At 48.7% G+C, this 15,062-nt stretch overlaps 1 protein-coding gene and 1 long non-coding RNA gene across 2 annotated transcripts in view; one reads left to right on the forward strand and one right to left on the reverse strand.

Annotated features, from left to right (window-relative positions):
- Nucleotides 1-11,556, reverse strand: part of LOC309376249 — a 319,563-nt gene extending 308,007 nt beyond the window's left edge. The window contains exon 1 of the long non-coding RNA XR_014171109.1: nt 10,483-11,556. This is a non-coding gene — a long non-coding RNA (uncharacterized lncRNA). The remainder of the gene's footprint in view (nt 1-10,482) is intronic.
- BCKDHA (branched chain keto acid dehydrogenase E1 subunit alpha) lies at nt 147-13,118 on the forward strand. The gene is made up of 9 exons (XM_081922229.1): nt 147-295; nt 4,419-4,598; nt 4,773-4,859; nt 6,059-6,167; nt 7,203-7,364; nt 8,655-8,861; nt 10,000-10,141; nt 10,283-10,454; nt 11,960-13,118. Exons 1-9 carry the CDS (start codon nt 185-187, stop codon nt 12,128-12,130), a joined length of 1,341 nt encoding a protein of 446 aa, XP_081778355.1. The 5' UTR covers nt 147-184; the 3' UTR covers nt 12,131-13,118.
- The last annotated feature ends 1,944 nt before the right edge of the window (nt 13,119-15,062 follow it).

The raw sequence follows: 15,062 nt of genomic DNA on the forward strand, positions 1-15,062 counted from the left end.
AAGACGCACGAAGAATCACGACCCATTGCTTGGGCTCTATTCCCAGGGCCTCGTTATATTTCGGAGCGGGTTCGAGGGAGGAGCGAGGGCGGCGGCGGCGGCGTCTTTCCCGCCTCCCTCGACGGAGGAGGAGGAGGCGAGGCCTAGTGCCCGGCGCCCGCCTCGCGCTTCCCAGCCGCCCAAAATGGCGGCGACGACGAGGCTCCCTTGCGCGGGGCTGCGCTCCCTGAGGCGCCTGCTGCTGGGACGCCCCTCGCACCCCGGGCGGCTGCCGGCGAGGGGGCTCCGCGCAGGAGTGAGTCTCCCGAGGCGGCCCCCCGACCCCCTCCCGCAGTCACGACCCGGATATTTGGGCCCCATTTAAAGGGAGGGTTGGATAGACGTGGAGCTTTTTTTCCCCCTCAGCGAGAAAGGAAGTCCCTGTGCCCCACTTAGCCGTGGGGGTTTCTTTTGCTGGGGGTTGGGGGGGTCTCAAATAAGGTGTGGAAGGAGAGGTGAGACCCCCTTTTCTGGGGGTCTAGAGGTGGGGTTATGTCTCTCCCCTCCCTCCAGATCTCTTCCCCCCCAACCCTAAAAAATCAAAAACAAATCACAGAAACCCAACTTTTTTAGGGTTTGGGAGGCTGGATGGGGGTGTGGGCTGGGAGGGAGGGAAGGAATGTGGAAGTTGCACATCCCCACGTGCTACTTTGCACGTGTATGGGTGCAAACTTTGCGGGGGTGGGGAGGAGTGGAGCATTTTATATTGCGGGTCCATCTGTCCTTGTTGAAAATGCTATATCCGCCTTCTCAGAAATGGGTCTCCTGCAGGGATTTTTAACTGGCATATGTTTACCGAAATCTTTGTTAATGCTGGTCTGTTGGGAGTTGTTGGATGGATGGATTTATTTATTTGTTGTCTTTCTTGTGTTCTTTATGTGAACTGCTTCTGAGTGAGCTCTGCCCAAATAATGGCATGGGTCATTATAATAGTGCACATTGTTAAACTGCGGAACTCACTGCTGCTGCAGGAGGAAGTGACGGCCACCAGCCCAGATGGTTTTTAAATGGATTTGATTTGATTTTTTTAAAGCGGTTTTTATAACGCAGGTGGGGTTTTGTTTTTGTTTTTTTTTAAAAAAAAGGATTGGACATATTCATGGAGGACTGGCTGTATCGATGGCTACTGGCCTTGATGGCAGTGTCAAGGTCAGACACAGTAATCCTTCTGAATACCAGTAGCTGAAAACGCTCAAATCCTGCTTGCAGCTTTGCCACAAGCATGTGGTTGGCCACTGTGGGAAGAGGATGCTGGATCAGATGGGCTGTTGGCCGGATCCAGAAGGGTCTTCTTACATTCTTGCGGCTATTAATTTGGCTCACTCAAATGGGATGATGGCGGAGGCTGTGTGTATGTGTGTTGAGTTTGAGTTTCTACTGAAATGAGGCTGCATTTTAATGTTGTATTTTAATCTTGTTTTTAAGTTGCATTCTAATCAGTTGTTTTTATACAGCGGTACCTCGGGTTACATACGCTTCAGGTTACATACGCTTCAGGTTACACACTCCGCTAACCCAGAAATAGTGCTTCAGGTTAAGAACTTTGCTTCAGGATGAGAACAGAAATCGGGCTCTAGTGGTGCAGCGGCAGCAGGAGGCCCCATTAGCTAAAGTGATGCTTCAGGTTAAGAACAGTTTCAGGTTAAGAATGGACCTCCAGAACGAATTAAGTACTTAACCCGAGGTACCACTGTACCTGGTGTTAGCCACCCTGAGCCCGGTCTTGGCTGGGGAGGGCGGGGTATAAATAAAATTTATTATTATTGTTGTTTGGCAAAATCTAGAAGACCACAGCTTCCCAGCACCTTATGAACTGAAGTGGTCTGTGGCCTTGTGGCCAAACACAAACACATAGACACTCATAATGCTAGCCAAAAGTTCATACAACTGGCTGCTTTGCATTGCTGTTCGCAAGAGGTTCCCCAGAGGCTTTTAAACAGAGGTTGAATTCCTGCATTGCAGCGGGTTGGATTAGATGACCATCAGGGTCCCTTTCCAACTCTTAAATTAGGAGTACGCCCCATTGAATTTGGTAGGACTTACTTCCCTGGTGGGATTTAACTCCCAAGTAAACATGTGCAGAGCAGATGAGGCTGTGAGAGGGAGTCGATTGCCTTTGCGCCCTGATGAAGGTGGGAGGCTTGTGTTAGAAATGCTGCAAATATCTATTTTCCAAAGCATTCAGCAGGGAACCAGTCTTTTAAAAGGCATCGTCACATGTGGTTGGCGTGTGTGCTTGTGACAGGTCACCCTGTGTGTTTTCAGCACTTGGAAAACACTTTCTTTCAGAAAGGGAGGGAGAGAATCCCGTCTCCCCTGCAACTTTCTCCTTTCTGATTGGGCCGTCTCAAGGGGCGTGTGTTTCTCTTTCTTTTGGGACCGCATCCAGTTTCCCTCACCCTTTCCCCAGTGTTGATTTAGCTTTCTTGTCACAGCTTTACAGGTCCCAGATCTGTGGAGATAATTTTCCTTCTCTCCCTGGCAGCAGCCAAGGACGAGGCATTTGTTTAACAAACATGTCCGTCCTGGATTTAAAGGCTTATTCCACTGTTGTTTTCGACAGCTCATATAGCCTGAATAGGGAACCTGATCTGTCCAGATGTTGTTGAACCATACAGGGACGGCCTCTAAAATGTGTAATCCAAGAGACACTTTCTTTGGTTCTTCCACCCAGTAATATGTTACAGGCCTAGATTTGCAAAATAATAATAATAATAATAATAATAATAATAATAATAATAATAATAATTTATTTGTACCCCACCCATCTGGCTGGGTTTCCCCAGCCACTCTGGGCGGCTTCCAACAGAATATTAAAATACAGTAGTCTATTAAACATTAAAAGCTTCCCTAAACAGCACTGCCTTCAGATGTCTTCTAAATGTCAGGTAGTTGTTTTTCTCTTTGACATCTGGTGGGAGGGCGTTCCACAGGGCAGGTGCCACTACCGAGAAGGCCCTCTGCCTGGTTCCCTGTAGCTTTGCTTCTTGCAATGAGGGAACTGCCAGAAGGCCCTCGGCGCTGGACCTCAGCGTCCAGGCAGAACGATGTGGGTGGAGACATTTTGTATTTTGTTTTACCAAAAAAAACACAACCCTGTATTAGCCAGGCCTGCCCCCCACCATTCTCTCTTTTCACCAAGAAATGAGAGCCAGTGTGGTGGAGGGAGGAGGTAGCAGGGTTCGGCAACCTAAGGCCCATGGGCTGGTAGCAGCCCATGAGGTTTGTCTAACCGGCCCATGGCGCCCCCTGCTGCCACCACTGCTGCCCGCTATTACCGGTGCGGCATGGCACAGGGACCAACTTTTGGGTTGATGGCACCTGTGCGCATGGGCGCTCCTCCAACCTGGATGTGCACCAGAAATAGCATGTGTGCACGCATGTGGGACGGAGAAGTGCCCGTGTGCACACACTATTTCCGGTGCACTCTCAGCATTTCCTTCCTCGCAGGGGTGTTGTGGGGATTGAATGAGGAGAGGGGAGAGGCATGCATGTCACCCCGAGCTACTTGGAGAAAAAGATGTAATTGCAGTAAGCACATAATAAATGGAACTGAGGAAGGGGATATCATGTTAGGGATGTGCTCAGTTCTTCAGCCTGGGGCAGGGAGCAGATTTAGCCCCTACTCCCACTGGATACCCTTACGCTAAAACATTGCATCTGGCGACCGTGTTTTATCGCTGTGTTTCTATCCTACGAAGCCCAACTCCCGTAGCTGCTGACGGTGTTTCACACAGGGCTGGACTTTACCTACCACCCCTGGCAACCCCATCCTAGCAGAGAGGCAGTCCACTGGGAGGGGAGGCGCACTGCATGCGCAAGCACACCCCAGAATCTTGGCAGTACATGCCACCTCCTTCTACATCACCAATGGCGATGCAAAGCGAAGTGGGTTAGAGGATTAGTGGGACCACCTTTTGAAAACCCAAGGCACATCGCTCGCTGCTGTGATATGGAAGCCGGGGGCGGGGGGAGAGAATACCTATGTGGTGATAGCTTTGCAGAGTGACAAGTGTAACTGAAATCAAATAAGTAGCCGTGTTGGTCTGATGCAGTGTGTGTGTGTGTGTGTGTGTGTGTGTGTGTGTGTGTGTTGTCCAGTAGCACCTTAGAGACCAACTTTGTTCTTGGTATGAGCTTTCATGTGAATGCACACTTCTTCAGTACCTGTGGGTATCTGAAGAAGCATGCATACGAAAGCTCATACCAATAACTAACTTAGTTGGTCTTTAAGGTGCTACTGGATAATTTTTATTTATTTATTTATTATTTCTACTGAAATCAAATACAAAACATTTCAGTTGCCTCGTCACTGTATGGCATGATGCAACTCTGATCACCTTTTCACAGGTGTGTTGTTCTCTCTTTGTCTGTCCCAGGTACGCCTTCAACAGCAGGAAGAGTTTACCTCTTTGGAGGAGAAGCCGCAATTCCCCGGTGCCTCGGCCGAGTTTGTAGACAAGCTAGAATTCATCCAGCCTAATGTCATTTCAGGGATTCCCATCTACCGAGTTATGGACCGACAGGGGCAGATCACCAACCCCAGCGAGGACCCTGAGGTAAGACGCAGGGGCCTTGTCAGTTTGCCCAGTTCAGTGCGCTGTGCAGTTCTGCATTGCCGCTAGAAGAAAAAATATCAAGAGGTTCTTGCAGGAGCCAAGGAATTTTGAAATACTTTCCTTCGGCCCTGTTCAAATATTTTTCGTTCAGCGGCATTTCTCCCTCCCTTGCAGCTTCCCCAAGAGCAGGTGCTGAAATTCTACAAGAGCATGACGCTTCTCAACACCATGGATCGGATTCTCTACGAGTCCCAGAGGCAGGTATGGCCACAGTGCGCGCGCACACATGCTATAAGATTCTGCCCCCCTCATTCAAAAAAAAAAACAAATTGTCCTATTGGGAGGGTCACACAAAGTATCTCCTTGTCAGCATCGCCCTTGAGCCAGTGCCACCAACTGGACTCACACACTTCAGCCCCGACTGGGCTAGGCGAGCTGGGTAGCACTTCCAGAGACCACCTTCTGCACAGGAACTGGTCAAAGTGCTGTGGACTCACAGCTTAGAGTTGTGAGCACCAGATTCACTCCAACAAGAAGACAGTCGTTGCACAGCAGAGTATAAATGACTCGGAGAGCAGCTCTGTGGAATAACTACTTTTATTCTATCTACAACTATCATACAAATTACATACAGAGCTAAATGAGGTCTAAGCATAAATGAATGCTGCACTACACTGAGTGTCTGCAGCTGATCTTAGCAGCAACCTTATCTATACACACGATCTCTAACACTCAGTCTCTCTCTCTCTCACACACACACTGACTGACTGACTCTTTGATGTGGTGCTGGAGTGGAACAAGTAGAGAGCAGAACACTGCTCCTCCTCTCTGGAGAATCAGCAGACTCATCAGGAGATTCTTGGATATGGGAGGAGTGAAATCTCCTCACTCCTGACTTGGGGGTGTGGATGTAGCCTGGCCTTCTCCAACCTGATGTTTTGGTTGGACTTCCATCACCCCTGAGCGCTGGCCTTGCTAGCTGGGGCTGATGGGAATTGTAGTCCAAAACACCTGGCTTACAGCAGGTTGGGGAAAGTTGATCTAATGTAGGACTGTCCAACAGGCCGATTGCGATCTACTGGTCGTTTGCGGGATGCCCCTTGTCGATCATGGTTGATCATGCCCCCCCCCCCAAAAAAAAAAAAGCTCAACAACTTTGGCCCCCCTCAAAAAAAGCTGAACAAGTCTGAGTAAATCACTGCCAGTTTTTTTAAAACTGGTTGCAGATCCCAGTCTCTTGGGCACACAAAGCTGGGCCCAGAGGCCTTCGCCTTCCTTAGAATCATAAAATTGTAGAGTTGGAAGGGACCATGTGAATCCTCTAGTCCAACCCCCTGCAGTGCAGGAATCTTGCCTAACATGGGGCTCAAACCCACAACCCAGAGAATAAGAGTCTTTTGCTCTCCTGACTGCGCTATCCCTTCCTCCTTCCATGACTAAGTTCAGTTTGTTTCCCCTAGGGTCGGATCTCCTTCTACATGACCAACTACGGGGAGGAAGGCACCCACGTGGGCAGCGCAGCGGCTCTTAGTGACACCGATCTGGTCTTTGGACAGTACCGTGAAGCAGGTAAGGGACAATTCACTCTCCCTCCTGCTTACGTGTGTTGTGCTACTAGCTGCTCAGCCACTGGGTGGCAGCACATGACAGCTCAACACTGCGGCGCTCTTAACATCATTAGACATGTTTGCATCCTCAGCTCTCACCCCAGCAATACTTCTTCTTTCCTGTTATTCCATTTTTTAATCATTTGTTTCTATTTTCCCTTAGGATACACTGTCTCTTGGGCTGGTTAGTTCTGCACACCGTGTGACTGTTTATAAACAATTAAAGGAGCCGATTAGACAGGCACATGGTTGATTGATCTGTTTTTATATTCCATAATAGCAGCCACTGCAATAGGTGTTCTTAATAGGCCTCCTTTTCTGCAGTATAATCTTGAATTTATTTTGTAGTAGGCTTTTGAACCTTGACTGAGATGGCTCCCCACCCCCAATTGCGCTCCTCTCGTCCATCAAATGGAAGAAGCATTGCTCCTGTTTTTTTTTTTTTAAGAATTTTTATTGATTTTTCAAACACATAATAAAAAGCAGACACATTACGAAACAACAACATTAAACATATACCGACTTCCCCATACCTCCCTTTTGCTGCATCCTTATTCCAAAGTTCTTTAGCAACCCTTTGATCAGATTATCTGTTGATTCCCTTTCATTAGATTTCCTTGAACTTAATAGTTACCGCTGTATTTCTCTACTTCTTACCCCTTGGCATCTCAACACTCCTCAATTTTACAACAGTTTTTAAGATATAATTTAAACTTCTTCCAGTCCTCCTCCACTGTCTCTTTCCCCTGGTCTCGGATTCTGCCGGTCATCTCTGCTAGTCCCATGAAGTCTGTCACCTTTGTCTGCCATTCTTCCAGAGTAGGTAGTTCTTGCATCTTCCAATACTTTGCCAGAAGAATTCTTGCTGCTGTGGTAGGGAAGAAGCATTGCTCCTGAACTCTGTGCATCAACTAGTGCGCTGTTAATACCATTACTGGCTTCTCACTCTGATAAAAGGTCTTCCGGTTAATCTCTTGTTCCCTCTTGCTCCTCTTAGGTGTACTGATGTACAGAGGGTACCCTCTGGACCTGTTCATGGCACAGTGCTACGGCAATGCCAGCGACACTGGGAAAGGCCGTCAAATGCCCGTGCACTACGGCTGCAAAGATTTGCACTTTGTCACCATATCATCCCCACTAGCTACGCAGATCCCACAAGGTGAGGCGAAAACGGGGTTACAAATTTCCAAGATGATAAAGGGTCTGGAAACCAGGCCTAATAATAATAATAATAATAATAATAAATATTTATTTATCCCCGCCCTCCCCAGCCAAGGTCGGGCTCAAGGCGGCTAACAAGCAAATGATAAAAACAAGTTGAATGAATGCAACTTAAAAACAAGATTAAAATACAACATTAAAATATTGAAACATTAAAATATTAAAATGCAGCCTCATCACAGGAGGAGAAAGGAAAAAGAAAGAAAGAGGGGGAGGGAATCAAATTGGCTCCAAGCCAAAGGCCAGGCGAAACAGCTCTGTCTTACAGGCCCTGCGGAAAGAAATCAGATTCTGCAGGGCCCTGGTCTCATGAGACAGAGCGTTCCACCAGGACGGAGCCAGTGTTGAAAAGGCCCTGGCTCTGGTTGAAGCTAATCTAACTTCCTTAGGGCCCGGGACCACTAGGGTGTTGCTATTTATTGCCCTTGAGGCTCTCTGTGGGGCATACCGGGAGAGGCGGTCCCGTAGGTGCGAGGGTCCTAGGCCATGAAGGGCTTTAAAGGTCAAAACCAGCACCTTAAACCTGACCCTGTACCAGTGCCGTAGCGTGGGGGGTGCAGGGGGGGCCGCACCGGGTGCAACATCTGGGGGTTAGGGTTAGGGGGCGCAAATCCACGGGTTAGGGGGTGCAAATTACTTGCCTTGCCCCAGGTGCTGACAACCCACGCTACACCACTGCCCTGTACTCCAGCGGGAGCCAGTGCAGCTGGAAAAGCACTGGGTGAATATGCTCCCATGGCAGAGACCCGGTGAGGAGCCTCGCTGCAGCATTCTGCACCCGCTGGAGTTTCTGGGACAGCTTCAAGGGCAGCCCCACATAGAGCAAATTACAGTAGTCAAGCCTGGAGATGACCGTCGTATGGATCACTGTGGCCAGATCACTGAGGAACAGTTGAGGGAACTGGGTATGTTCAGGCTGAATCGGTGGTTTAGCTTGATCTGTGGTAGCTTCAAGTAAACATAGCATCTGATCCTCTTTCCCTCTGGCCAGAGTCAGGAGGTGTGAGACAGGCTGGCAAATCCCCCTTTGGGGTCGTTGCCAAAGGGGTCTGGGAGCTGAGCGGGTCAGGACACTGCTTAGTATGGACAGATCCTCCGCTTTATTAATGACAAGGGTTCGTTACAAGAAAGCAATCCTTTGTTTGAAGACAGTCACGGTGAATGGCCTGTGCACCCATCTCTTTCCTTTCCCTGTTCTCATTCCCTCTCTCCCCTCCCCATCTGGCAGCTGTTGGCTCCGCCTACGCCATCAAGAGGGAGAACACCAACCGGATTGTCATCTGCTACTTTGGGGAGGGCGCGGCCAGTGAGGGCGATGCCCACGCAGGCTTCAACTTTGCCGCCACCCTGGAGTGCCCCATCATTTTCTTCTGCCGCAACAATGGCTATGCCATCTCCACCCCGACGTCTGAGCAGTACCGGGGCGACGGAATAGGTGAGGGGGGTCAGGCCAGGGTGTGGGTGGGGTGGAGAATGCTCTGAGGCTACATGACCTTACCCTCCTGCCCCAGATTCTGGGTATAGAATCATAGAGTTGGAAGAGACCACAAGGGCCATCGAGTCCAATCCCCTGCCAAGCAGGAAACACCATCAGAGCACTCCTGACATATGTTTGTCAAGCCTCTGCTTAAAGACCTCCAAAGAAGGAGACTCCACCGCACTCCTGGGCAGCAAATTCCACTGTCAAACAGCTCTTACTGTCAGGAAGTTCTTCCTAATGTTTAGGAAGTATAACATAGAAAGTCCACTTTGGAAGGCTCTGCTCTCACCAGCCACTGCTGCATAACTAGCACAGAAATATACGTGCCTTTTTTCATCTTTATTTTGGCATTGTTTCAACAACTGTCCTGGAAGCACCTGCTGCACCGTGAAGCGTGACTTCCCAGAGTAGGGCGTCTCATGTTGGGAGTAAAAGTTAATTTTTGCAAATTTCCTCAGGGGTCTTAAAATCATGTTTTCGGGGTGCGAGGAATTCAAATCTGCTATTATTTTTGTGATCAGACAACATTTAGCTCTGTAAGTCTGCATTTGATGAAGAAACATGTAAACTGCTTTTGGGAAACCAATGAATTTTAATATTAACTTCTGAAAATGTCAGGTAATTCAAAAGAATAATAATACAACTGCAAGTTCTTGGCTATCATTTTTAATTATTTCTATGCAGTTTTGCACACATTTTACCTATACTAAGTAAAACTAGATTACAGTTGTACCTCGGGTTAAGAACTTAATTCGTTCCGGAGGTCCGTTCTTAACCTGAAACTGTTCTTAACCTGAGGTACCACTTTAGCTAATGGGGCCCCCCACTGCCGCCGCGCCACCGCTGCACGATTTCTGTTCTCATCCTGAAGCAAAGTTCTTAACCTGAGGTACTATTTCTGGGTTAGCGGAGTCTGTAACCTGAAGCGTCTGTAACCCAAGGTACCACTGTATATTTATTCAGCCAAAATATCTTTCAAATTCCCAAATCAATTTTACGACTTCTTAGCACCTCTCATTTTTGGAATTTGAAAGTTTAAAAGTCCCAGCACTCCCTATTCCCAGAGCGCTTATCCTTTGCTTCCTTCCCGCAGCTGCACGTGGTCCCGGCTACGGCATCCAGTCTATCCGGGTGGATGGCAACGATGTCTTTGCCGTGTACAATGCCACCAGGGAGGCCCGTCGCCGGGCTGTTGCTGAGAACCAGCCCTTCCTGATTGAAGCCATGACCTACAGGTAGGTGTGGAGAGAGCGGTGGGGTGGGAGTGGGGGGAGTCACTGGAGCACAAGTCCCATAGCCTGAGAAGGAAGTGACCTGATGTGGGGGGCGGGACCAAAAAACCCACCTGAATCATGAGCTGCCCATTTCCCTCTCAGGATTGGACACCACAGCACAAGTGACGACAGCTCCGCCTACCGCTCGGTGGACGAAGTCAACTATTGGGACAAGCAAGACCACCCTATCTCTCGTCTCCGTCACTACATGGTGGGCAGAGGCTGGTGGGATGAGGACCAGGAGAAGACGTGGCGGAAGAAATCCCGCAAAAGGGTGAGTGGCTTGGATGTATGGTGTCCACGTTACCCTCCGTCTTGGCTGTGTTTCCGTGGGTGCCTGCTTGCGATAAATAGGCAAACGTTCAGGATTCGTACAGAACAATGCAAAATATGAGCAAAGGCCAACAATATTGAAGTCTCCTAGGACAAACATAGGGAGCAGCCTTAATGCTGAGCCAGAACATTGCTCCCCCTAGCTTAGTGTCAATGCTGTAGCTCTTGAGCTACCTCTTCGTTATTTAGGAGGATGCACCTTCCATCTGCCATTCCCTAGGTACAGGAGTACATACCCCTTTTGAAAAGGAGGAACATGCATGGTGACTTCCACAGGGTGTCAGGGACTGGCTAGGCGAGGAGGAATGGTGGGAGGCTACAGCCAGGGAACCCCCCAAGGGAAGCATCAGTGGGAAGGCTCCGAGCCAGGAGATTGGTGGTGGGGTGTAGAAGACAAGTCAGAGGAAGAAGTGGGGGCAGATGGGTTGGAGGCTGAGCAAGCAATAGGTTTAAGTGAGAGTGAGGCAGCTGAGGAGGAGACTGAGGCTGCAAAAGATTGCCAGCCCCCTGCCAGTTCCACTGTCTCCTCCTTCTGTCCTCTTCTGTCCCTAAGAACAAGAAGGGTGTTACCTGTAGCAGAGCAAAAGGCACAGAGAGCCCCTCCTCAAAAGTTTGTGACTGTTCGGAAGGCAGCCAGCTGCAGAGGAGCTTGGAAGGAAGTGGGAGGCTCAGATCACCTGTTCCGGCCCAGTATACCTGAAGGAGCGTCTCCTCCCCCATCGTTCAGCCCAGACACCGAGGTCCAGCTCCTAGGGCCTTCTGGTGGTTCCCTCACTGGGAGAAAGGAGGTTACAGGGAACCAGGCAGAGGGCCTTCTTGGTAGTGGCACCTGCCCTGTGGAATGCCCTCCCATCAGATGTCAAGGAAATAAACAACTATCTGACTTTTAGAAAACATCTGAAGGCAGCCCTGTTTAGGGAAGTTTTTAATGTCGGATGTTTTATCATGTTTTTAATATTCTGTTGGGAGCTGCCCAGAGTAGCTGGGGAAACCCAGTCAGATGGGCAGGGTATAAATAAATTATTATTATCATTATTATTATTATCATTATTATTATCATTATTATTATTATTATTATTATTGTTATTACTACTACTACTACTACTACTTCATCATTGGGCTAGTACTGCCCGTGAAGTTCGCCGTTGTGTTTTGTCTCTCTGAATAAAAAATTGACTTTACTTCTCATCTCGAGTTTCTGTGCTGAACTGCAGCCAAACCAGCCCAGGGAAATTCCAGTGCTCCTCCGATCAGCTTTCTAAAATAGAACTACTTCTTTGTGACGAATAGAAGCATCCTGGCTGAGGTGGGACAGAACCGTGGGTGCTCCTTTTCAGAGAAGCCAGGCGCCTGCCCCACCCTCCTTTTCTTCCGCACAGGATTGTAAGGCAAATCTCAGGTCCGGAACGGGGACTCCCATCTCTGCTTTCCTTTTGTGTTCCTCAGGTGATGGAGGCCTTTGAGGAGGCGGAGCGCAAGTTGAAGCCCAGCCCTCAGTTCCTCTTCTCCGACGTCTACTGCGAGATGCCCTGGCACATCCAGAAGCAGCAGGAATCCCTGGAACGCCACCTCAAGCAGTACGGCGAACACTACCCGCTGGGCCAGTATGAGAAGTGACCCGTCTTCCCCTCGCCTCTCTGCCCTCCAGCTGCTGGGATGTGCAGGAGATCTGGCTCAAACCAGCATGCAGAGAGAGAGAGAGAGAGAGGTTTCGTGTTCTGGGCAACCCCTTCCTTGTCACAGTGGCGATCGTGTGAAAAGGAAGGATCAGTTGCTAAAAGACTCCGCACCAGGGGGTCCCTTTTGGATACTTTGGGGTTGAGGGGCTGGTACCTGTAAGCTGTGTCATTGGGCCCCACCCAGGGGCTTCAAACTAGCTTGTGGTAGCAGCCCAGACTGTTACTTTGCCCCCATTTTTAGAATCTGCTAGTTGCACAGAGCCTGTTCAAAGCACACGAAACATCCACTGCTCTCCTGCTGTGGATGTGAATTGCCTTAGATCTGCTGCTTCCCCGACTCTCCTCCTGCTCCCGGTACCTTTTCCCTCCATGATTCTGTCATTCAGCCAGAAATTGGGCATAAGCTAGCAGGCAGCACCTTGGTTTCCCCTGTGGGGGGCAAGCATTTTTGCCAAACGGATCCCTAATGCCATCGTAAATGTCTCCGGAACTGAATACCACTTTGGTGGAATCTGCCGCTAGAAAATGCGCTGTCTAGAGTGGGAGGCCGCAGCTGGTGTCCTGTCTGGGAAGTAAATCCAGGCCCTCTTTGGATAGTGTCTTTTGGGTGATAAATGGCATTTTTAAGGGATGTGAATCTCAAGCTTGTCATCTTATTTTTTTTTGAGGGGTTTTAGCAGCCAGGGAGAGTAATGCTGAAAGAAGTAGTACGGCTGTCTTTCCTGGCCTTCTTTTCCTGAGCCCTTTCCCCGATCTAAACTGGCACCTGGAGGGGGGAGCTCTCTTGGTCTGTTACGCTTGAATCGGAAGTTCTTACCACTGAAAAGCAATGGTTCTATTTGGGCTGCTGGGAGCAACAACTGTCTAGGCAAATGTATGTATGAACAAAGGGGCACATTGGGGAATTAATAAAACTTTCGTGGGCATTTGCCTCTATGCAATCTGCTTTTCGACTAGTGAGAATCTGCAACCAGGGGTGCCATATCCTTGGTTGGGATAGTTATCAGAATAGGTGGAACCCGTTTGACAGTCACTTGGGAAGGAAAGAATGGCACTTTGCACGTGCTCAGAGACACACTGCCTTCGTTTCACAGGAGTTAGGGCTTGCACCCTAAATCGAAGCAGGCTGTGGATTCATGTTAGATGAATTCATGTTAGAATGATTAAAACTCTGGTAGAGCAAAGTTAGCTGCTTCATCTCTTCTCACCCTGACTGCGATGAATATTCTGCAGTTGCACTACAGCACCATGGGGTCGCATCCAATGCCAGCCCTCCTCTGAGTAGACCTACTGAAGTTAATGGCCATGACTAATGCAGATTTATTAATTTCAGAGGCTCTTGTCTGAGTAGAACTTGGTTGGAAACAGGTACTAGGTACAGAATCCATCATCTTCAACATCTTACGGCGCGGTCCTTAAAATTTTGTATCGGAGTATTTTCCTAGTTTACCTGTTATTTGATCACTGCTTTGTTTTACCACCTGTCAGCCATCATGTGGAAGGACACTATAAAGATTCATTGGCCATCTGCTTTCCCGTCTACAACTGTGTTCTGTCCCTTTGATACCACCTGTCGCCCTTCCATTTTTTGCCTCGGCTGCTTGCCCCGGCCAAAAGGCAGACTTTTTGGTTTATAAAACACAACACTGAAAACAGCTTGCCTCCCTGCTGCGCCATCGTTTAGGAACCACTGCCTTGCTGTAAAATAATAGTTTGGCACTAGATTAATAGCCTGTTATTTTAAAAGCACTTGCGAATACTTTCCAAAGAGCAGCAACAAGTATAACTTACAACCACGGCAGACACGAACCACATCATCAATACACAGCACCTGAGGCATATTTTATTATGATATCTGTACATCATTGCAGCGTGGGAGGAATAGTCTTCCCTGCTCTTTAAATAGAACACATGGAAACATCTGAACCTTCCTCAAATTTCTGTGTAAGATGCAGCCAAAAGGCAGTCACTAATAGCCTGTGATTTCATAGAACACCTCTTTTTTGCCATTGATGAAGGTGGACACTTTTCCTTAAGGTGTATTTAAACACTAGGAGGCCAATAGCACAGACAAGTTTGCTGGGCTCCTTTGTTCACCCAGGTTCTCTGGGTGCCTTGGACCTGGGAGATCAAGCCACAGACCTTAGGGGGGTAATGCTTGCGGTGGGTAAACGTCAGATAATACAGAACTCTTCAGGATCCGCCCAGCCTGTACCCAGATCCGGCACTGGGGTGATGAAGTTGAGGAATGACACTCTTACCTGATCTTTAAAAGCAGCCTGACAGGTGTGAACCAGGCAGAGGTTTATGCACCACTTAAGTCATGGGTAGGCAAACTAAGACCTGGGGGCCGGATCTGGCCCAATTGCCTACTAAATCCGGCCCGCAGAGGGTCCGGGAATCAGCGTGTTTTTACATGAGTAGAATGTGTCCTTTTTATTTAAAATGCATCTCTGGGTAATTTGTGGGGCATAGGAATTTGATCATTTCCCTCCCCAAAATATAGTCCGGCCCCCCCACAAGGTCTGAGGGACCGGCCCCTGCTGAAAAAGTTTGCTGAGCCCTGACTTAAGTCTTTCTGCAGCAAGTGTCGTAAAAGCTGCACCCGCTTCTTTTCAACGTGTCCAAGTACTTTTCTGCTAAAGGCCAGGACGAAAAGATGGCAGTCTTAGGATCTTGAGTGGTGGTGCATGTCTGCAGCCCTCCTTGCTTCAGCGGGAAGAAAACAGCATTCAAGTTGCGTGTTGGATTTTTAATATTTCTGATTAGCTGAGCCAGCTCTGGCACAAGAGCTGTATAGAATCCCACTGTGTGATCAAAGAGTTTGATTGAAAGCAAATTTGACAAGCGCCTGAAATGTACTGGTAAGT

Source organism: Podarcis melisellensis (assembly GCF_964234715.1).
Source record: "Podarcis melisellensis genome assembly, chromosome: 8".
NCBI lineage: Eukaryota > Metazoa > Chordata > Lepidosauria > Squamata > Lacertidae > Podarcis > Podarcis melisellensis.